Genomic DNA, 23,865 nt, shown 5'->3' with positions numbered 1-23,865 from the left:
TATTTATTTATTTATTTATTTATTTATTTGATTTGCCAATTGTTTACAAGATAATAAGTATAAGAGTATACATAGTTGTGAATACATGAAATGGGTACATATATGAAAAATAAAAGAATAAGAGAAACAATAGGACAGGGACGGTAGGCACGTTGGTGCGCTTATGCACGCCCCCTATGTGCTTGTGGGCCACATAGGTCTGCATTTATTGCAAACTATCCAGTTTCATCATGAAGTCCCCTTAAAAAACAGAGGTTTCCAGCTGATGGGAGATTATTAAGCCCTTTCCTCTTCCTCCCCAGTTTGTCTAAAGCTGCTCTTCATATTCCTGCCTCCCCTCTCCAGCCAGGACTTCTGACTTCCGCCAGGCTTTCCTTTCTGGCGCCCTATCTTCACAGGCGCTTCCGGGTCCCCCTTGCCCAACCTTGAAGTGAGGGCAGCGGCCCAACGGGGCGGCTTCGGCGGCTCCGAACAGCGCGCGTGCGCTGAGGAGGTGGAAAAAAAAACCACCAAACATTGTGTATGTTGGAGCGCGCTCCCGCGCCTGCGCCCTAGCGGCCCACTCCCGCAGCCCTGGGCAGAGAGGTATAGGGAGGATGCCTGACTTTTCGCCGCCTCGTTCCCGGCTCGTTGGCGCATGCGCAGAAGCGCCTCCCGAGCGCCCTGACAGCCGGGGCGGGCGAGCCGGGAGCAAGGCGGCCAGCAAAAGGAAGGCGCCGGGCCGGCATGGAGGGCCAGGGAGCCGGAGGGGAAGACCCGCCGGGGAAGGGTACCCCGAGGCGAGGTGGCAGCGGCGGGGGACGTCCCTCGGAGGAGGAGAGTAAGAATAAACCCAAGCTGGTGAGTGCAGAGGGCCGGGAGGGGTGGAGACTCGCTTGCGGGTTCAGACGTTATAGGAGAAGCGGGTCAAGTCTGCCCAGTTGTCCTTTTGCAAGACCTGGCTAGTCCCCCCAGCTCTTCCCGGCTTGCATGATCCCAAGGAGATCCTGGTTAAGCCAACCCAGGTTTCCAGGGTTGCAAGGCGCAACCAGAGCTTCCTGGTTGTGTGAACCCAGGGGAATGGTAGCAGAAGGTTCCTAAGGTGCATACTCCAAGGGAAATCCTGTTAAAGCAACCTCAACTTTCTAGTTGCATGAAGCAATCAGGGCTTCCTGGTTGTGTGAACCCAGGAAAATCATGGCAGGAGCCACTTGGGGAAACCCTGGTGAGCCAACCTCAACTTTCTAGTTGCATGAAACAGCCAGGGCTTCTTGACTGTGTGAACCCAGGGAGATGGTAGCAGAAGTTACTAAGGTGCATAATCCAAAGGAAATCCTGTTTAAAGCAACCTGAACTTTTTAGTTGCATGAAGCAACCAAGCCTTCCTGGTTGTGTGAACCCACGGAAATGGTAGCAGAAGCCACGAAGATAGACCAAAAGTCTCTTGAGTTTGCTAATATGAGTTTTGGGCCTTTGATGTAGAGGTCTGTCTGGATAGTTAGGGCGCTCTGTTGCTTGTGCCTGAATTTGGGGATTATACTAAAACATGGTTTAGTTACAGTTGATTGAATATCACCAATTTAAGCTTATCTGGTCTTCTTTCCTGTTGTTATTCATCCAATAGTCTTCCTAACCTCTGCTTCTCCAGAAAAGTTGAGTTTAAACTTCTGTAATTCCTAGCTCTTTTGGCTGATTGAGTTAGAGAGGGGCATATATTGTGGAGTAGAGCATGTGTGTTTCACTGTTGTCATTTGTGTGTGTGTGTGTGTGTGTGTGTTACAGAGAAGCCTGGGTTGTCCCATGGCCTGGTGCTTGTGTCTTCTGGAAGAGATTTCTTCACTCTAGTGTTCTCCAGATATGTTGCCTCTAACCAGTCGCAGTGAGATCAGAATGTTGACACATGTATTGTATGGGGATGAAATTATGTTAATTGCATCACAAGGTCTTGTACACATGTTGCATCATTTGCATGTTGATGTGATCACGTGTGTCACTTCCTTCCTTCTTCCCAGTAGATACAAGTGCCCTCAACTGGTATTCCCCAGCTCTTGTGGCCTTCGGCACCTATCCTTCCTGGTCTACAAAAATAGAGAGATTGTCCGACACATCTGGTGGACATCCTGCTTAATTGCCCTGCTATTACTTCTATACTGAAGGCTACTGTAGAAGTGCCCTTCAATAACTGGTGAACAGAAGCAGCTGTGGTAGATGGAACTTTCCATAGCATTGCTGATCAAGCTTTTATTAGTACTTTACACAAAAGCTGGTGATAACAAAGTGTAGTCAAAGGTGTAGCTGCTGAGCTTGCTTCAAAAGTCAAGGTTCTCTGACAGGTGAAAAATGAGCCTTAGATAAGATGTTTTGAACATAACCTGTACTTTGGGAAAGTGATCTCTACTTCTTTCACTTAGTTTTGACTTTTCAGAGAAGCTCTAATTCACTTTGTTTTATTATTTCAATAATATCTAGAGGGCGGTAATATATATAGGTTGGGTATACCAACTTAAGTATGTTGGTTGTCTGGAAAGACATAAGAGATCTTCTGGCCAGATGAACCAGGGCTGGGCATTTTCAGTCCAATTTTAAACCTACTGTTTTAAGCAAGAGTGTAAGTGTTTGAGTTTTAGAAATCTGGCATCTGGCAAGCTGTGCCCAACCCATTCTAACCCTTGCATCCATCTCACTTAATAGTTGCACTGCTGATTTTTACTGCTGTGATCTCAGAATCACAAAAGTGATACCTGGGTTTTCCACCCCATTGCTATTAAAGGGGCACGTGTACTTTTTGACAAACTGCGACTTTTTGAGAACAGACAGATTATGACTTGAACATTTTTTTGAATGTTTATCTCTAATGAAGTCTTGAGTAGAGTTGGCAATTTTTCAAGGTATGACCTCAGCAGCCATCGCTATGATAAACAAGTTAGAGGCCAAACAAATTTGGTTGTCTAGCATTTTCAGACTTAGAAAAACTTCCCTGGTCCATTTCTGTATTTCTTCCCTCCCTACAGTAAAGATCCAAGAATGAACTTCTGTCTGGAAAAGACTGGGTATAAATCCTATTGGAATATTTTGTGGTTTTTTTTCCAAGCGATTGGATAAAGTAATAGCAGGGCAATTAAGTCATCTCATACGCAAGATCTTTAGGGAAAATGAAATTCCTGGTCAATAGCAAGTTGAACTTTTGAGTATTTGTATACATTACCTTAAGCTACAAATGTAACAACAGTGATTCACAATGTATCAACTAAAGCTACAACTTCATTTTCCCTACAAGCAACTTGTAATTAAAACAGCAAAGTAGATAGAAAGTTCCTATTTTAAATTACAGGCTATTAAATGCAATGAAAATTGTAATGACTAAGATGCCCATGTGACATTGTGAACAGCAGGAAATTGTGGGTCCTGACTTCAGCTTTTGTACAGAAAACACAAGGTTAAAAAAAAACCCCTAACTAAATGAATAGAATAGAATTCTTTATTGGCCAAGTGTGATTGGACACACAAGGAATTTGTCTTTGGTGCATAAGTTCTCAGTATACATCAAAGCTACAAGTGATAAGCCATGCATAAAGTTCATTGATGATATATGATACCCCTTTTATATCTACAGTAGTTTTGTTAACGGAAGACAGCTTTGTCACTACGTTGAATAGACACTGGGGCGTTGGGGAACAATTAGAAAAAAACCCAAAGGCTATACATTTTAGGATTATTATTATTTTTTTTGGATAGAACATACCATGCTTGAAGTCATCATTACTGCAGATGACCAGGGTTATAAAATCATTTTATACTATAGAACTTATAACTGGGCAATAGAAGTAAGCAAGAAGTGTTTGCCATTGTTGACTGTTGAGGGAAGGAACATCCTTGATTACACTTTATGCTTCTGTCATTTACTGAATGAAGAGTGCTTAATTATATACAGTATTGGGCTGGGGAAAAAACAGTTTCGTGGTGCTTTGTAATTTTAATTCTGAGTAGGAATGCGCAAGGTACTTGTTCCAGAATACAGAATATAGGTGTCTTGGAAGTGTTGATGCTTTTTTTTTTTTTTTTGGCTAAGATACAGAGGTGGTATATTCAGCAGGTTCTGACCAGTTGTGGAGAACTGGTAACGGAAATTTTGGGTAGTTTGGAGAACCGGTAAATACCACCTCTGGTTGGCCCTGCCCCCATCTATTCTCTGCCTCCCAAGTCCCAGCTGATCAGCTGGGTCTTCTTTTGTTGCCCTGCACAGGAGAACAGAGCTGGAAAGCAGGTTAGTGGGATGGGGAGGGAAATGAGATTTTGCAGTAACCTTCCCCTGCCATGCCCACCAAGCCACACCCACCAAGCCACGCCCACAGCACCGGTAGTAAAAATATTTGAATCTCACCATTGCTAAGATAGTCCTTGACTTACTACCATTTATTTACTGTTCAAAGTTATGGCAACGCTGAAAAAAGTGACTTATGACCGGTTCTCATATTTATGGCCCCCTACAGATTCCTCATGGTCATGTGATCAAAATCCAGGTGCTTGTCTCATGTTTATGATGGGTGCAGCATCCCCAGGGTGTGTGTGTGTGTGTGTGTCATGTGATCCCTTTTTGCAACCTTCTGACAAGCAAATCAACAGGGGAGCTGGATTCACTTAAGGGCCGTGGCAAGCGAGGTCGTGACATTGGGCAAAACTCACTTAACAACTTTCTCACTTAGCAGCATAAATGTTGGACTCAGTTGTGGTCGTACGTCAAGGAGTAGCTGTATTTAGTGGTAGGATTTCAAGAACTCTCAAGTGGAAGGAATACGTGGGGTCCTGGATGGTCTCTGGGCTTGGTTGGTTTCTTGTAGACATGTCATCACCAAACTAGGTAAATGTCAACTCATAAAACATCCCTATGCCTGTTTTAGTGGTTGCCATGGAGAAGGCGGGGGGTGGGGGAAAGGAAGGGGATCTGGAAGAACAATGCAGCAGTTTGAAAATGAAAGTACGTTCCAACTCTTTATCTTTAAAAGATTATAACTAACCTACCAGAGCTTTTGCCCACGAATGTATTTAATTGGAGAATGTGATTGATGACACCCAGCCCTGTGAACGTGCTCATCAATTGGAGAATCTGTTTTATGAGACACCCAGGTGGGAGCGGAGGAAACAGGGTCACAGGGGACTGTAAATTACGTGTGCCAGAGTTGGCTTTATACAGAGCAGTGCCAGTATGTTGCCTCAATTAAATTCTTCAAAGTTTTTTGAAGTTTGGCTGGAGAAGCATGATTTAATTAGGGTGATTGCTGGAATCCTGACAGTAACATCATCATTGCTAGAAGGGAGTGGGGTTTGCTCTTATTTTTTTACATACAAGTGGCTTGCTCTGGCACTGTTGGTGGGAATTAGTCTTAGTGGTTCCTTAATTAGTCTATTGTTCGCTATTATCTTGTTTTTCTGAGTTGGTAGTTGTTTGATTGGGATATTGTTTGCTTCTTGATTGTTGGCCTAGTGTTAATCTTGGTGTTATTCTCTGTTGATCTGAGAGTTGATTGCTGGTGGGGGGAGACTTTTGGTCTTTTTGTTTCCTTTTTGGCTTCTTGATTGTCTCTTTTGAATGGCATGTAGTAGTTGTTTATCTCTATGTACCTGTTGTGCCCGTCGATTACTGGTTTTTCCGAGGCAGTACATTTTGAGGAATAAGCTCTGTTTTATATTTAGAGATGCTATATGGCAAGGGTCTTCAAACTTGGCAAGTTTAAGACTTGTGGACTTCAACTCCTAGAATTCCTGAGCTAACATGACTGGAGGATGAATTCTGGGAGTTGAAGTCCACAAGTCTTAAAGCTTTCAAGTTTGAAGACCCCTGCTATATGGTAACAGATAACGCAGTGGTTGCAGGATCCAAGAGGGGTGTGAAAGCCCGAGATCAAAATTCCCATTGGTTGAAAATCAGAGCATACCTAATGAAAAGCGTTCTTTCTTACAGCATGTAAGGATCACATGTGATATTTAGAGCCAGATATACTTCCTTGAATTAGCCCGTGCAGTGTCTCTTTTAGTCATGTATTTTCATTGTATTTTCTTTGTTGTGTTTCTATGGCTATCAGTTTTGATTGCAGTGTGTTGGATGGGAAAGCTAATTGTAAACAAAATAGATAATACAGGCTGCATGGAACGAATGATTCAAGTTTCAGGAAAAGGGATGGTCTTGAGTGGCAAGAAAGGGGAGGGATTTGTACACCTAGGTCATGGATTGAGGGACCCTATTTTTGATTTTATTTTGTGAGAAAGCTTTGGATTCTTGGCTGTGGTCTTGGATTACATTTTTTTTTAAACGAGCATCTGTGGTTCAGTGCTATCAGTGGGAAAGTTTTGCATGTAACTTGATACAAACTCTTAGGATGTAACACAAAGAGATGGGCAAGATCGAGAAATACACACATTTCACTAACGTATATTTACTGGTACTTCTAAACTGGAGGTAACTACAAAACCTAGGAAACAGTGAGAGGAATTTTCCACCCTTGTTTACAGTGAGGTTTCCTGGACTACGTTGTTCTTTATGAGATAAGCTACCAACAAACTCATGTTCTCTCTTGTTTGATTTTTTTTTAAATGGGATGCATAGGCTCTGACTAAGATGCTGAGCTGGTCGATCAGAAAGGTGGGCAGTTCGGCGGTTCGAATCCCTAGCGCCGCATAATGGAGTGAGCTCCCATTACTTGTCCCAGCTTCTGACAACCTAGCAGTTCAAAAGCACATAAAAATGCAAATAGAAAAATAGGGACAACTTTGATGGGAAGGTAACAGCGTTCTGTGTGCCTTTGGTGTTTAGTCATGCCAGCCACATGACCACGGAGACATCTTCGGACAGCGTTGGCTCTTTGGCTTCGTAACGGAGATGAGCACCACCCCCTAGAACCAGAAACGACTAGAACGTATGTGTGAGGGGAACCTTTACCTTTTAATCTTCTTTCCATCCCTTTACAATCTTCCCACAATCAATTACGTAAAGCTACCTATAATCTACATTTGAATTAAAGCAGCCTCCCAGAATAGAGAGGCAGGGTATGTTATAGGTCCCCCTTTTTAAGGAGGTCCATCTAGTGGGATTAAGAAGAAGGGCCTTGTCTTTGATGGCCCCATCCCTATTGAACATCATCCCTGCATAAATAAGATGGGCCCCCACTTTGATACTTTTAAAAGACCCCAGGATGATACAGAGCCCCCTCAAATGTTCAGTTGATTGTCATCACTAGGATGATGTGAGTTTATTAGTTTTTCTATTGGGTTTTATCTTTATGAGATAAACTTACAATGAGTGAGCTGGGCAGCCATATACATTTTTCTTAATAAGCAACGAACATTTGAGTTTGGTGCCTCTTCATTCTTGGCGGTAGGTGATGGGCCTTGGTGGTTCATCTTCAGCTTCTCTTCCCAGATGCTGTGGAAGAATATTATGCCAGAAATAAGAAAAGTCAGTAGCCTATTTTTTTAAAACTACTTTCATCATTATTTATTATCCTTTTAAACTTCCCAATAATTCCATTCCTCCAGCCATGCATACATCAATGGAATAACATAAAACTGTAATGGGAAAATAAACAATAATGCAGAATAGTTCTATAACCTAGATAAAATCCTCAGTAATAATAAATGCAGGACACGACAACAATAGAATTATCAGCCAAATAAACAGTGGCATGTTTACAATCACTGCTGGATGTAGTTTGGTAATTTGCCATATTTTTGATCAGCATAAAGGTAATCCCCTACTTACAGCCGTTCATTGGGGCCCTGCTAGGGAAACTTAGAACTGTGGGCTTGACTGGGAAATTAGGGAGAAAAAACCCTCATATCTTGGAAGAAAGCAGCAGCACAATGCTCACAAAACACTCCCAAGAAAGTTTCATGTATGTCATCATGGAAAGGCAAACTCACCTTGGAAGCATCTTTATGTTTTTTAAGTTTTGGGTGTGAGCATTGAGAAAGCCAAGCAGCTAAATCTTGTTGATTGACAGAACATTGTTTGTTTAAAACCATGTCAGAAGCATCACAATTAAAATAAGGCAATGCTATATGACATAACATTTAAAATGCACACCACAAGATTAAGATATGTACAAGTTAAAGAGAGGGGTCCTTGGTGCTCTTTGAGCTTGGTTGTTCCCTTGCAGACGTTACATTACCCAAACTAGGTAACTTTCAACAGCACTGTTGATGTTACCTAGTTTGGTCATGAAATGTCTGCAAGAAAACAACCAAACTCAGAGAGCACCAAGGACCCCATAGTTGTCTCCTCCTCCTCCTCCTCCTCCTCCTCCTCCTCCTCCTCCTCCTCCTCCTCCTCCTCCTCCTCCTCCTCCTCCTCCTCCTCCTCCTCAACCTCACTCAATTCCTGCTCTGATGAGGTTACCTAGTTTGGTCATGAAATGTCTGCAAGAAAGCAACCAAGCTCAGAGAGCACCAACGACCCCTCATGTCAACCCTGAGCTACAAATATTCTCCTTTATAATTTAAGCAGGTCTCGCCCAGAAACTAGCAGCTGCGTTTTGTGTTTTGTCATGCTGCCATGAGGTCCTCAAGTGTGCAGTGATCAGGGACAGATATAACTATCTGTTGTTGTCTGCATGTCACTACAATTTCAAAGGGCGGAAGCCATGGGATAGTATGTTCAGAGTCTCTCTGGATCTTGTTGCATGGTCTATTCCATGATTTCCATACTTCCAAGTTTTCCCCAGACCCAGGCGCCAGCTCCTCCATCAGTTCCATCCAGTGTTGGTTCTTTGTAGCTGTTCCATAGGTCCTCTCTGCTTTTATATTCTTCAGAGTCTTCTGCCGAGCTAAGGAAGCCTTTCTTAGATTTTAGTCTCTGATGAACCAGTTGTAGGCCATAGACATATTGATTTTATAGCACCAAGATTTTGAAATGTTCTAAACTGGTTTTCCAAGAGTTGGCCTTTGTTGTTTTAATAACTGAATTCATTTCAGTTTAGAAATGCAAGAAATATGCTTCAGGAGAAAGTTTGTCATATTTATTTTTGGCCATGTAACTGAGGAAGTTGTCTTGGCAACTGCCTTGCACATAATTTAGTGGGGTGGTAATTCAATAAACTAATTTTCTAAGTTTGGCAATCTTTTAACCTGTCACTTTGCACAGATATAGCTCAGATACGAGTGGGAAGCTCTTTCTTGCTTCCTTCTTCCTCTGTTGGTTGCCACATGGATAGCACATATCTTAGGCACAACCATCATCTTGGGAAGAGACACAAAATGACCACACAACTTCAGATCTACCAATTATTTTGGAACAAAAAAGCAGCTATTAGCACCTTCTTTAAAAATAAAAAGATGAGCCTACTATCTCTCCAAAATAATTGGACACTTTTTCGAACATACATCCCAATTTAATTTTGCAATGTCCAAAACTTATTATCTTCACAGTGATCTTCTCTGCTTACAGTTGAGTAATTTGTTGTTAACCTAGTTCTAATCTTACCTTTTTGTCTCAAACATTAATAATTCTTTTCGGCAGCAGATCTTGGGCCAGTATATGATGACAGTATAAATCAGTCTCCCTATAGGTCAGCATGCTTTGGTTCAAAAAGAAAAATGGTATGTATTTGCCATTAGTAATTCTTTCAAGCAAGTTCTTTTTTGCCCTTTCTCCAGGATCCAGTTTCTCAACCGTTCTAGAATAGCTGTTTAATTCCTTTGGATACTTACTCAAGGGCTTAAAGCAAAGTATGTGTTGGAGAAGGATAGGCAGAGCCTGAGGGAGGAGTCAAGAGAGTAACCAGCCTGGAGTTGTTACTTTCCCATAAGCGGTTGGACTCTTCAATTTTGTTAACTCTAATCTAGTGCTGATTTAATGCTGACCATTAGTTGATACACAGATTCTTGCGTAAAGACTTGAGCAATAAATCAATTCAACTGGAACTCAAGTGTGTGTAATTCTGATTTTTTGTGCCTGACAATATATTCAGTAAACTCAATAACTCCGTTGACTCATCCATTCAGCGTTAGATTCAAGTTCTGGTTCAACATTGGGCAGCTTCCGGCTAGTCATGCTTTCTCAGTCCAACCAACCTCACAAGATTATACTATAGGGATGCCATGAGGAAAGGTAGAATGTGCATTCAGCGAGGGAATAAAATGCATATGTTTTCAATCAAAATCAAACAGATTTATCAAATCTGTAGGTCTAAATCTTTTCCCAGCACAGGAATTAAAGCAATGTGCTTATAATACATGCCTTGAATTCCACTGTGTTGACTTTGGTATGACAACTTCCCCAAGGAAAACATCTAAAGGATTATTAGTCATAGTTTTATTGCTTGGATGCTGTTTATATGGCCTCCTTTAAATATTCTTTATCTTGGTTTGGAATTTATGTATGCATTTGTCTCCAGATTTCAGTTTACAGCTTCAGTTTGATAAATAGTCCCATGGCAAATAGGTATATAGAGTGAGTGTGGAAGTTTTTCAGTAAACCGCTTGTGGTTAATTCCGTTGATTTAAAAGTTACGCATTTCCCCTTATGCTCCTCTTTTTCTCAACACATTAGTGGCATTATTTCTGAACATATTTATAGAATTATATAATAATTGAAGGTTTCATGCTGGAAATACATTGTAATGTGACTCACATTGGTAGTATGGCTTCACAGATAAGGTGGAAGTGTTAGAAGTCCCCTTTGGCTTCAGAGCTTTTATGGAAATTGCACAATTAAGCATTTTCTAATTCCAAATAATGGTTGACTGAAGCAGCACTAGGCAGTGTATTTACGCATTAAATAGTGCTTGTGATTGAGCTCTATGCTTCTGACAGACATTATTTTCATTTTCTTGTTTTGATGTGCAAACATTTTAGAACTAAAACCACTGATTGGGGACATCAGCTTTGGTTACGTCATTCATAAACAGATGAGTAGACACACCTCTGTTTACACCTGTGTAGTTGAATCATCAAGTTATTTTTATGCTCGGTAATTAATCTTGAAAACAGCATGGAACAAGGTCTGTACCAAAATATTATTTAGGAATTCATTTATTCGGGTTTTTATGCTGAATGCTCAGTTCAGTTTACATTTTAAAACAGGGCCAAAAAAAAAAAAAAGTAATATCTACAAATACAGTACATTAAGATCACATTAATGATCTTGAAATGTCTAGCTAAACTTGTCTTTTAAAAGCAGAGAAAGTGTGGGTGAGATTAGGCTGACTTGAGTGTGCCAAAACTGCAAAGAGACTTTAAACCTAATAAACCTTCAAAATGGAAAGTGAATGTGTTGATCAGAGCAACATATTGAAGAAACAAATAGGACATTGAAAGATGCCTCAAGGCCCCATAAGTGCTATTTCACTGAACAATTCATCATGACTGTGATGTGAGGATTGGAGATATTTTATTCTAAATTATGGAATTTCTGACATGCAGAATCTCTGTTGTTCTGATAAGATTGAGAAACTAAGGAACAAGGGAACTGAAACTGGCATCCACCTAAAATAGGGGAAAGTTTGATGAATTACGCAAGATCTCAGTTTAGAATAGCAAAGTTTTCATGATTCCACAATGTCAACATAATTTCCGCACCTTTCATTTCTCTCCCTCTCACATGAATAACGTTGTGTTGAAAATAATTGAGAGGCTTTATAGTGCTAACTTTCTAAAGGCAATGTATGGAGTTTACCAATAATGAATATTGCGTCTGGATAAAAGAGTTCATATTGCTAATAGTCATTATTTTGTCTTGTACATAAACCATAATCATGATTCAACATTGTGTAATAGCCAAGAATTACTCTGCAAGATCTTTTTTTTCCATTCTGGGTCTTTCAGGGAGATTTGTTTATAAATACAATTGTTTCATTTCACCAGATTCCTGTGTTGTTTGCATGCCAATAATTGTAACCAATAATAAATTGTAGCCAACAGTAATTTGTAGCCAATTGCTAAATAAAATTGGTTTGGTTTGCTACTTATTTGGTGAACTGGGCATTGCTTTAAAATTTCCAAACCTGGCCATTTTAAGACTTGTGGACTTTAAATCCCCAACAATCCAGCCATTTGAAACCCCCTGATTTAAATCTTAGATTCTGACTTGCAAAGGTGGTTAGCAAAGCTCCAAAATTTTGCAAACACACAAAAAAATTGGGGGCAGCCTTTTTTAAAAAAACAAAAAAAATTCTTGGGGGAAAAGGGGGCATTATACAGATTTCACTTTTTAAAGAGGGCCATATCCTCATTTTTAAGATCTAGCATCAGTATAAATCATATCACTAGCCATGGTCTTGAGGCCTTCAGAAACCAGGATAGACACAGCTTTGTATGTGTTTCTATATATACTGTATGGGTTTCTTCCCCCAATTAAAACTTCACACATCCAAATCAGTAGAAGAGATTGTTATGCCATATCAGAATGTCCTAATTTATCATATTTAGCAATAAAGATAGCATACAATAAGTACTACAATCTAATCCATGTGTTTGGAATACATTTGAATGAACTCAGACTTTCAAAAAAACATTTCAGCAATACATTCTTTGATTGGCTTGGTATTAGTATGAATGCATGTGACGTAGATCTGTATTTCCAGTGAAAATTTCTCAATATATTTTTGGAAATTTATGTATTACAAAATGACAGTGCAGTAAAGCACATAAAACTACGGCCTTATGGACTTAAGTAGATATTCAAACAAATTAGAAAGTCCCCTGTTATATATCTTGAGCTCTGTAACACTAACAATTGATTTACTTCAGTGATATTCTGAAAAGATAATGAATTGAGTCAGAGCATAAAATACAGTATTTGAGAGCCAGGTTCATACAACATAATAATCCATGGTTTGTTAACGATTTAACAGACTAATTAGCTGGGCCATTGCAGTATACTAACTGTAAATATAGTTATACTAACTATAAATCTATATTGATTCAGGCAATGGATAGGCCACCGTTAAAAAGACAGCATTATGCCTTACTCAGTACCCAATCTTGAAGTAGTATAATAAAAATGTTTTATACTGAAGTTTAAAAAGCACAGAAGAAATAATTCACCTCCTACTGCTCTGTCTGTAAGAAACCAACGACCGCTGACCTCAATAAAAGCATTAATAGTGATCCAAATTTGTTATTCCATATTTCATTTTTGATTGGCTATATAGTGGCTCATGTTCACTCGAGAGCCTATTGGAAAAGCAACAAAAATGTGAGATGATTCTGGATAGAAATAACTTCAAGGATCCAGTGAGATGGAGGGTAATTCTGCTTGCTTATTAGATTACACACACACACACCCTTTGGCAGGTTTTGGAATTTGATGTGTAAGCCTGCTATTTAGTTTGCTTCGTACTCAAAATTGTTTAAAATAAAGTAGACCAAAGTTGCTTCTTGAAATGTTTCAGCAAAAGTGGAAAATATTTGAAGAGATTGAACCAATATAAAGTTTAAGTTGCCTCAGTATAAAATTGCTTTTTCTGACAATCGTTACCTAGTAATGAATATAGCTTGTAGCTTAATACAGTCCTATTCCTTGCCACGGAATAAGAATTGAGGCATTCAAGAGCCAGATCTACAGATAGTCCTTGACTTTTGAGGAGGTTCGTTTAGTGACCTGTTAAAGTTACAGTGGCTCAGTGGTAGGACGCCGAGCTTGTCGATCAGAAAAGTCGGCAGTTCGACGGTTTGAATCCCTAGCGCCACATAATGGAGTGAGCTCCCGTGACTTGTCCCAGCTTCTGCCAACCTAGCAGTTCGAAAGCAGGTAAAAGATGCAAGTGGAAAAATAGGGACTCTTCGGTGGGAAGGGAACAGCCTTCCGTGCACCTTCAGCATTTAGCCATGCCGGCCACATGACCACGGAGACATCTTCGGATAGCGCTGGCTCTTTGGTTTTGTTACAGAGATGAGGACCGCCCCCTAGAGCCGGAAACGACTAGCACATCATATGTGCGAGGGGAACCTTTACCTTAAAGTTACGATGGCACTGCAAAAATGACTGATGACCATTTTTCAGATTTACAACCAATGGTGGTCATGTGATCAAAATTCATGTGCTCGGCAAACGACTCATTCTTACGACAGGTTGCAAGGTGTCCCAGGGTCATATGGTCAGAATTTGTGACCTTCTGACAAGTGAAGTCAACGGAGAGGCCAGATTCTCTTAACAACCATGTTACTTAACAACTGTGGCAGGTTGTAAAAGGGGCAAGTCTCACTTAGCAACATAAATTTGGGTCTCAGTTGTTTCCGTAAGGCGAGGACTACCTGTAAGTGAGTTTTGGTTGGGTTAATTAGTGTCTTAGTCTACTTTGCAGTGCTCAGATGAGTCATAAATATAGAAATTAATGGAGTTGAATCTACTCTTGACAGGCAGCTGGTCTGCTCCTGCATTTATATATTTATTTATCCACCTATTCCCTTGGATGCTGCTTCAAGCATTGAAGCAATTCTAGGTAGGTTTTAAAAGATAGCATAGAAATAATAAAAAAGCACAATAATCTCAACCACGTAAGTAATTTTAGGTGGCTTCCAAAGGAGAGCTTAAAACAACCTGATGAAAGGATAAGAAAAGACGGCAATGATAAATACCAAGCTAAAGGTGAGGAAACTTACTTAAAGGCCAAAATACATTATTGGGGATTAGATCATCTCAGGTTGTCCTTGAAAGAACTGGCTTTTGAAAGCGTAAGTAATCCACAAGTGATTACTACATGTAGTAATCTAATAGCATCACATGCTAGATTACTAAAGAATAGAAATTTGTGCTCCAGATGCTTAACAGAGGTTGCACGTCGTATCTTTTCCCCACAAGCATAAGGTCTTGCATTTCTCCCTTCCTCAAATTTGTGATGAAAAGAAAAAAAGAAAAAAAAAAGATCTACCCATTATTCTTGGTCAATTAACCCAAATATGGCTGCTAGTAGCAACGTATGGGAACAGCTAATAATCACCAGGGTATTTTACTTGTTTAACACCATCAAAACTAAAATTCAACATGCCATTTTTATTTGTTTATTTCCTCTTTGCAGAAGATTATTGTCGGTACTACACAACACGATGCGTTCCTCATGTGAATGACAATATTACTGGGTACTGAATGAGCAAAATTGCAATTGATATTGGAAAGAAAGAAAGAAAGAAAGGAAGGAAGGAAGGAAGGAAGGAAGGAAGGAAGGAAGGAAGGAAGGAAGGAAGGAAGGAAGAAAGAAGGAAGGAAGGAAGGAAGGAAGGAAGGAAAAGGAAATGAATGGATGGATGGATGGATGGATGGACAGATAGATAGATAGATAGATAGATGATAGATAGATAGATAGATAGATAGATAGATAGATAGATAGAAATACCATGGTTAAAATCTTTTCTACTTTATTAGGAACCTCCAAATTATGTTTATTCTTCAAGGAAAACAAAGATTCATACAAAATCATTTCAGCATTAGTAACAGACAAAAGTGGCTATTTGTACTACATTGTGCGCAAGGGAAAACATTTAACTGATTAAATCAGGAAAAGAAAAATTAGGCTGTTTTCAGTAACATGGCAAAATGCCTGCAGATTGTGGCAGATCTTGTATAGCCCTTCTGTATGTGTGTCTGAATGTGTGTGTGTGAGTCATTGTTGATTCCTGACGTTTTCCTGGACTTAGTTCCTGTAGTTTTCTCGGCGGGTTTTCAGAAGTGTGTGCCATTGCTTCCTCTTTAGGGCCCAGAGCGATTGATTGGCCCAAAGCCACCCAGTTGGCTTCATGCCTAAAGCAGGACTAGAACTCACGGTCTCCCAAATTTCTAGCCTGGTACCTTAACCAGCATGCCAACTTGACTTCCTAGACTTCTTTCTTATGCAGAAATATTAAAAAAAAAACTAGCTTGATACCTGTGCTTCGCTACAAAACCGTGTGGTCAGACTTAGTTTTTGGGGAGGAAAATAAGGGGAAAAAAAATCTGCCTCTGTCTACCTGCATCCATCAGTATTCATCTAGCTAGCGTCCTGTCAGTGTGTGAGAGAGTTGAGGAGTGTTTGGAAACCGAAACAGTATTTGCTGCGTGAGCAAGAGGGAGACAGCAAGGAGTTTGGGTGTGGCTTAGCTCAACTGTTCTGTACTAAAGCTGCTTGCTACAGTGAAACTAAAACTCTCCTCTGCTTGTGTTTTGCATTTGGAAGAGATTTTTTTTTCAGGTAGGAAGGGGGAGTAGAACTCCTTAGCATCAGAGCGTGTTAATACTAATAATATACAAAATACTAATGCTGTGATGGTCATTTCGAAAAATCCTTTCTTAGTGAGCACCTAGAAGCCAAGAGGAACATTATGTGCCAAATTTCAAGTTTGTAGGCTTTACGGTTCTGGAGATTTTGTGATGATCCGTGAGGGGTATTTATATATAGAAGAAGATTGAAATTGTCTCTTCTTTGATGGCAGTTTTTTTGGGGGACAATTAATGGAAACAATAGACCTCAGAAGCCCTTATAAATTATGCTGAGGACAGATTGTCCTGAAGAAAATCTTATCTGCAGCCTGTGGTCTCTTAAGCACCGACATGGACTCGAATGGCACATTATCAATGAAACTTGCTTAAGAAATCCAGTTTATTTTAAATTCAGAATAAAGAAAAACCCTGCACTTCAGCAGCAACAGCCTGAACAAGAACTCTGGCGATTTATTTACTTATTTGAATAAATTGCTTGATTTTAATTACTCCTGAAGTGAAGTCCTTTGCAACCCTCTTTTCTTTTGCATGAGAAAAGCTTATGGTTTGTGGTTCATGTGCTTTTCTCCTCTGGTTAAACTGTGCTTGGGATAAGCCATTGTCACTTTTGTTAAACATGTCCTCTTTCCACCCCCTAAAAACCACAATTGGATCCTTTGTTTGCCCAGTCAATTGCAGTGGCTAAGCAAATTATATTCTTCGTGGGCCGAAGGGCCATTTTTGTTGTCCCAGACTGTGGTCTTTGTGGCTTTTCTTTTTGCTTTTGTGGATCTTTTTCTAGTGTACTTCTCTATGTTTCCAGATGTTATGGCTTCTGGATCCCTTTGCAATGTGTTCCTACTGGTGTGGAGACTCCTAGTGGAATTAATTGGAATGCATCCCATATGGTAGAACTCATGACTCATTAAATAAGATTATACCCTTTCTTATAACTTTTGTGTGGGGGCTGGACTCACTAATTAGTAATGCATCAGCATTGTTTCAGGAGATTTGTTTACATTAGATGCTCATTATCTGATTTATGAGTGCTGTGCAGATTGAAATTTAACCAACATGCTTTTAAAATGGCAAATTAAGGTCAGACTATATGTTCACGTATGTTTCCTTTTGGTCCTTTCTATCATTAAATACTGGCAGGGGTGGGTGGATTGGGCCTCTTACAGTAGAGGGAATTTTCAAATTGAGCAGCACCAAAATCACATTGCATTTCCATGTCAGCTCATTCATTTCTCTAAGCAGTGCACTTTGAGAAATAAATGCAAACATTAGGGTAGAAATTGCTTGCTTATGCCCTATCCAGCATGGACTCAATTTTCTAAATAGATAGAAAAAGTGATCTGTGTTATTTTTTTCCCCCCTCCCGCAGTTCAGTGGCCTGTTGAAGCAAAGTGGATTTTAGACCATCTTGGTTAGGGCAATTAAAGCGAGATTGTGTTCAGATTGTTAAGGGGGGTAGACTTCAAGCTGTCCTTCAAAGAATGCTAGTTGGAATAATTGACTAGTTACACCTTGAATTATGCCTGCTTTGAGATGGCAACATTGATGGAACACTAAAGATTTCCTGTGCTATTACAGGAATGGTTAATCAGTCATAGTTAAAGCTCGAAAACAAGCGGGATTGTATTATAATAGCTTTTCTCTTGTTTGTGATGAGCTTTGAAGTGAAGAATCTTATGCATTATTGATGAATAAAATACATTGGAATAAATAAGTGTAGCAAAATTTAATACAACATGTGGCCTATTGCTGAAAATAATAATAGGAATATGTCCAGAATTCAACCATAGCTTCAAACTCGCTTTCCAAATAGCTTTGCTTGAGTTATTATATGAAGCAGAAATATAGTGCTGTATGTTCTTTTTAAAAATAGTTTGGAATACATAACATAAAAATGTTCTAGTCACAACTATGGGTCTCAAACAAAACAAATGAGATTAGATGGCACATTGGATGAGAGTAAGTAAGTACCTATTGTTCCCAGGGAAAATGCTTTTGTTTACCAGAATAAAGAGATTCCTACTTAAACAGCAGTGACCCCCGAGTTTCTGTGATAAATCATGAGAATTTTTTTTTAAAGCTATAGGTAGTTCTGTGTCATAGATGGAAGGACGTTTCAAAATTTTACAAGCTGGTAAATCATGATGAGCTCGGTTTTTATTCCTAAAGATGTGGCTCTTTAAAAGCGTTCAATACCTGCAGAACCTACCTGCATTTTAATTAATTGATATGCTAGATGTCTGTCCCCACTTCTTACGCAAGATGAGATACATAGTGCTTCTTCTTACATGTCTCCTACACTTCCATTGAAGTGGGAGAGGATGACTGAATAGTGGCCAAAGATGTACACAAACCTGTTTTTTCCCTCTCAATTCCAGTCCATTACTATACCACTGTAGCTCAAATTGCACCATGGGGAATTGTGATCAAAGACAAGGATAGCTTGATTAGAAGTAAGTAATTTTGGGGCGAGGGAGTGCTGGTGATCACACTTGTAATATTGAAAACATACTCTGGAGATTAATCAGCAAATCGGTTAGGTGTAACCAGTTATTTAATAGTCATTTACCAAAAAGTAATCTAGTAATCTAGTTCCTATAACTTCCCATGATGTCTCTATCATCCTTGCTTTACATTATTTTGTCAGAAGTAGGTGGACACCATTCTAGTAAAGCAGATTCTATTACTTGTGTTTTCTAAGAATCTCTGATAGTATTGTAACATCTTGGTAAAGGAGGAATCTGGTAGTTCGAGCCATAGAAGCCAAGGTTGGTCGGTTGGTTGATAGATTGGTTGGAAGGTTGGTAGGTAGGAAGGAGGATGGGTGGGAGGAGGGAGGGAGGGAAGGAAGGAAGGTAGAATTGGTACAGGGAGCCTCTATAATCATCACTCTATTTTTAGGACTATATTGCATATTTTGGCCAAGTACATTATCAAAACTTCCAAGTTAACTTAAAAATTAACTTCTTGTTTTACATTATATTTTGAGAATTCATCTTAAGCTATTTCAGTATCATATTCTTAATGATCGAAATGGTCTGTATTTTACAGACCTAATTTTCCAATTATATGCTTTTGTTTTGTGTTGATTCTAAATGGGCAGAATGAAAATAATGTATCCCACCAAATAGCTTTATTCGCTTTTCTCTCTTTCTTTTCCATGGTCTTCTCCTTTAGTTTACCTTCTTTGTACAGGTCTCATGGTGAAAACTGGAAAGTTGAATGATTGAATAGAGGGGTTTAGAGCAGGGCTGGGCAACAATGGACTTCAAACTCCCAGAATTCCTGCGCCAGCCATGCCTAGTTTAAAGTGATGTGTGTAACACCTGCACTCCAGAGGAAGCTTCTGTTGTGATGGCAAGAGTGTTGATACCCTTTTAGGTGGATATTTAGTGAGAAAATAAGAAAAGGTTTCAATGCAAATGAAAAGAGGGATCTTTAAATTTGATTTACACTAGGTAACACCCATTTTCTTGTCTTCTTGATTTGAATAGAATCTGCAGATAAAAACTTTGGCAGATGATGTGGTAAGATTCTCATATGTGGGTTTGTATTCTAGTGCATGTTGCTTACAGTATATTGCATAACCTTAATTATAAACACAGATGTATGATGTGCTTCTATTAATAACCACTAACATTCTAACTGGTTCTTACACTAGCTGTCACCCCCAACCTAAGAGAATTTGTTTTCCAGGGAAATCTTGAAATTAAATTAGGGTACCAGCCCTCCATGTGATAATGTAATTTTAACTAGTCTTCTAAAATGGGAAGTAGATAAACTCACCTGATTTTATTGTTGTATCCTGATTCCAAAAAGTCTTGGCATCATCAACTTGTGCCGTTAATTTGTGCTACCTCCATGGCGATTATGGCTATGACTGATCTGTTTATTTTAAAAAGCAATCTTCTATCTCCAATTCAAGACATACTATAAATTGACACCTTCTTGGAGGGAATTAGCCATTGCTGCAGTTTTGCACTCTTGGAGCATTGGATGTATTACAATCCATAGCTTGTTCCAGTAAAATCCTATTGAATTTCACCAAGCTGCACCCAGCTCATTCATCTCGTGAAGGTTTCCCATCATCCAAAGTGGCTCCCACCTTTTGCTGACCCTCGTTATGCTGAATATATTCCAGCTAAGCAAAAGCAAAAATAGATTCTTTTCTACTAATACATAACCAGGCGTGCATGTAGTGCTGAGAGAAACAGTAGATTAAGCCCCTTTGCCTGCAACATTGTGCTTCTTAATGTTATCTTCAACTAATGTGATGAAGCATGTAACTTTAACTTATGTAAGGCATTTTTACAGCTGATTTGCTTCTGCAGTGAGACTGTACTTATATCATGGAGGGCCTTGGTTCAGGCCTCACAAAAGGAACTTATATTCAGTTTATTAAACATTCACCAGTTACCAGTTTATGGAAATGATGATTAGGTGATGAGGTATGAAGCTGAGTGTGCTGTGATTATGTAAGAACAAAACTAAGTGTTAGATATGTAAAAATGTTCTCAAAATCTAAGTGTTCTTTCTTTAAATACCTTATTTTAATTTTATACACAAAGTGGGTTTTAATATTGGCCTAAAAGACTTCAGAGAACAATGTACTTCTAGAATCTCAGTCTAATTGTGCCTTATTTATTGATTAATAGCAGAAGAAATGGATGCAGAATAAAAATTGGCTTGGTTTAAACTTAGCTTTTCTTGTTTAAAAAGTTATTTGGTTCCAAATCTGGAGATTCTCCATTTTATTAAACCACACATCCTGATTCTGTCCAGTAACTAAGATTAGATAAAACAAAGCACATGAAGTACAGTCTCAGAAATAAGTGGTATGGCTTAATTTTGGGCATGATTATTCCTGTGTTGTTGGCATGTCAAGTAATGCATCAGTGCATTTTCTCCTAGATATCTACGTTTAAGAATATTTATTTTCTTTTTGCAGCGGGACAGATTAACTAGTTTTAGGAAATCTGGAGTCAAAAAGGAGAGACTACTTATCCAGCACCCCATCGACTCACCGGCCTCTATTAATGAATTGCCAGTGGCTCAGCCACTGTTTGATGAACGTTCAATGAATTTATCAGAAAAAGAAGTGATGGACCTATTTGAGAAAATGATGGTAAGTTTTAATATTCTCAATAGATGTGTTTCTTTCTACCCTATTTCCCTGAAAATGCAACCTACCCTGAAAGTAAGTCCTAGCTTAATTTTTACATGTGTGCCCAGTATAAGTCCTACCCCCAAAATAAGCCCTAATTAAGATCCTACCCACTCCAGAGTGCATGAGTAAAAAATAAGCTACGGTGGGGATTGAGGGGTGGAGTTGCCCTACTACTTATCTTTGGACAGTTGTACCAAGGCCTCACACACCCCAACACCTGCCTTGCCGGCCCATTTCTTCTGCAGCCAGCAAGGCTGTCAAAGCTTTCCTGAAGGCCTCTGTAGCTGATAACAAAGCTCTGGATCGATCCAGAGCTCTGTTATCCACTGCAGAGGCCGGCTGCAGAAGAAGAAGGCCTCTGGCAGTAAAAAGGAGGCCGGGGATGGGTGGGTGATGCACACAAGTGAGGTTAGTCAGTGGATGACATCCCCCCAAAATAAGACCTGTTGCCTTTTTGGTGGCTATATATATATATATATATATATATATATATATATATATATATATATATATATATATATATATATATATACATATATACATATATACATATATACATATATACATATATACATATATACATATACATATACATATACATATACATATATATATATATATATATATATATATATATATATATATATATATATATATATATAATTATTATTATTATTATTATTATTATTATTATTATTATTATTATTATTATTATTATTATTTTTTCTTAAGTTTTCATGGTACTTACATGTATGGCCTTCAGCTTTGTTCGGGTATTTTCCCACGTCATAGTAGTGGTGCTTTTAAAGTTGTAGCAGCGTTTCAGCAGAATCTCATCTGCCATCATCAATACAGAAGCCTGATGATGGCAGATGAGATTCTGCTGAAACGTTGCTACAACGGGAAACATGGTATATTACAAATAGCGCATTGTATGAGAGGTTTGTGCCAAAGGTCTATAAAACTTCTGAATGGAACAGTTCCTTTCCCTAAGAAAAGTGAAATCACTAATTAACAGTTGATGATTTGAGGATGGAGGATTCTAACAGGGCTTTACATTGGCTTTCTTGAGTAGAGGCCTTAGAAAGCCCATTTTACTTCTAATAAAAATGCTAATGGACAGCCCTTGTGACATTTTCATCCTTCTCAGTGACCACATAATTGTGTGTAATAGCTTGATCATGTCTTATCCCCATAAAGATAATTTTTCAATAGTTTCTAATTAGCCACTAACAGTTTGCAGCTCAAAATGCTCTGTAATGGTTAGGGTGCTGATGAGTATGGAATGAATCCACCAGGGAGTGAAAGTAGTTTTGAAAATGAAAGCCATTTGATAAATAAACCTTATTTCCATTTTTTTTTTCCTAATGGAAGTTATTAAGAATTTTGTCAGGAAGATTACAAAGATTTAAATGCACCCCTTCATAGAATTCATCAGCAAGTTAGCCTGTTGCAGCGAAAGCAAAGAAGCCAATAGCCATAGCACTTAGACTTATATACCGCTTTATAGTGCTTTACAGCCCTCTCTAAGCGGTTTACAGAGTCAGCCTATTGCCCCCAACAATCTGAGTCCTCATTTTACTGACCTCGGAAGGATGGAAGGTTGAGTCAACTTTGAGCTTGGTGAGAATCGAACTGCCAAATTGAAGGCAACTGGCAGTCAGCAGAAGTAGCCTGCAGTACTGCATTCTAACCACTGCACCGCCATGTGTGTATCTATAAATTAATACATTTATTATGGAATATATGTTTTCAGGCTGTAGTCCAATTTAGCAGAGGTATAAAGAATTAATATAAGCTCCTGTTCTTCGGTTCATTTTTTTTAAAAAAATAAAACATGTTGAAGCTTATCACCATAACAACAATTGCATTGTGAACCACAATTTTGTAAACAGGCATTTGTTAATTATATAACTGTTCAAACTTCCTATGTTTTATTTCCCCACAGTATCTTTATTTATTTATATATCAAATTTTTAAATTACCCACTTACTTCATAGAGCGGCTCCGGGCAATGTACAGTTTAATCAATATAATAAAACATTAAAAACCAAATAGTTTAAGATTATTATTATTATTATTTTTAAAGTAAAGCAACGTTATAAAATTGTCAAATATCCCATCCACAGTGAAGTCTTGCTTTAAAGACTAATTGGGGGAGGGTGAAGATTATTCAGGAATGTCCACTTAATCAGAAAATAGCATATCTTGGAGATTGACCTAATTTGCACAGTAATGTTGTGAACTGACATTCTGCCACTTGTATGAATTTATGACTTTGGCCCGATGGATACATTTGTGCAAAAGTCATCAATTGCTTAATGATGTTATGGCTCAAATGGTATAGGGATTGCAAATGATATAACTCACAACAGATAGCAATAGCGATAGCCATAGCACTTAGACTTATAGGGGACGTGCATAAGCGCACCAACGTGCCTACCGTCCCTGTCCTATTGTTTCTCTTATTCTTTTATTTTTCTTATATGTAACCATTTCATGTATTCACAACTATGTATACATTTATACTTATTATCTT

The 23,865-nt window shown here is 38.9% G+C and overlaps 1 protein-coding gene across 5 annotated transcripts in view; it reads left to right on the top strand.

The window, feature by feature from the left end:
• The first annotated feature begins 618 nt into the window (after window positions 1-618).
• Window positions 619-23,865, top strand: part of DIAPH2 (diaphanous related formin 2) — a 285,202-nt gene continuing 261,955 nt past the window's right edge. For 2 of the 5 annotated variants that reach the window (XR_015750723.1, XR_015750724.1), the window contains exons 1-3: window positions 621-840; window positions 19,654-19,686; window positions 21,108-21,284. Coding sequence is in view for 1 of the 5 variants with exons in the window: in XM_087972139.1 (XP_087828265.1) it covers window positions 727-840; window positions 19,654-19,686; window positions 21,108-21,284 (324 nt within the window). In the remaining 4 variants the exon portion in view is untranslated. Of the gene's footprint in view, window positions 841-19,653; window positions 19,687-21,107; window positions 21,285-23,865 lie in introns of all 5 variants that reach the window. The other 3 variants (XR_015750725.1, XM_087972139.1, XR_015750726.1) reach the window with 3 other exon arrangements.

The sequence above is a fragment of the Notechis scutatus genome, chromosome 10 (assembly GCF_049901735.1).
Source record: "Notechis scutatus isolate UNSWTSFEM ecotype Mainland chromosome 10, rNotScu1.2, whole genome shotgun sequence".
In the NCBI taxonomy this organism is placed as follows: Eukaryota; Metazoa; Chordata; class Lepidosauria; order Squamata; family Elapidae; genus Notechis; species Notechis scutatus.
The sequence above is the reverse complement of the archived record's forward strand: the minus strand, read 5'-3'. Positions and strand labels throughout refer to the sequence as shown.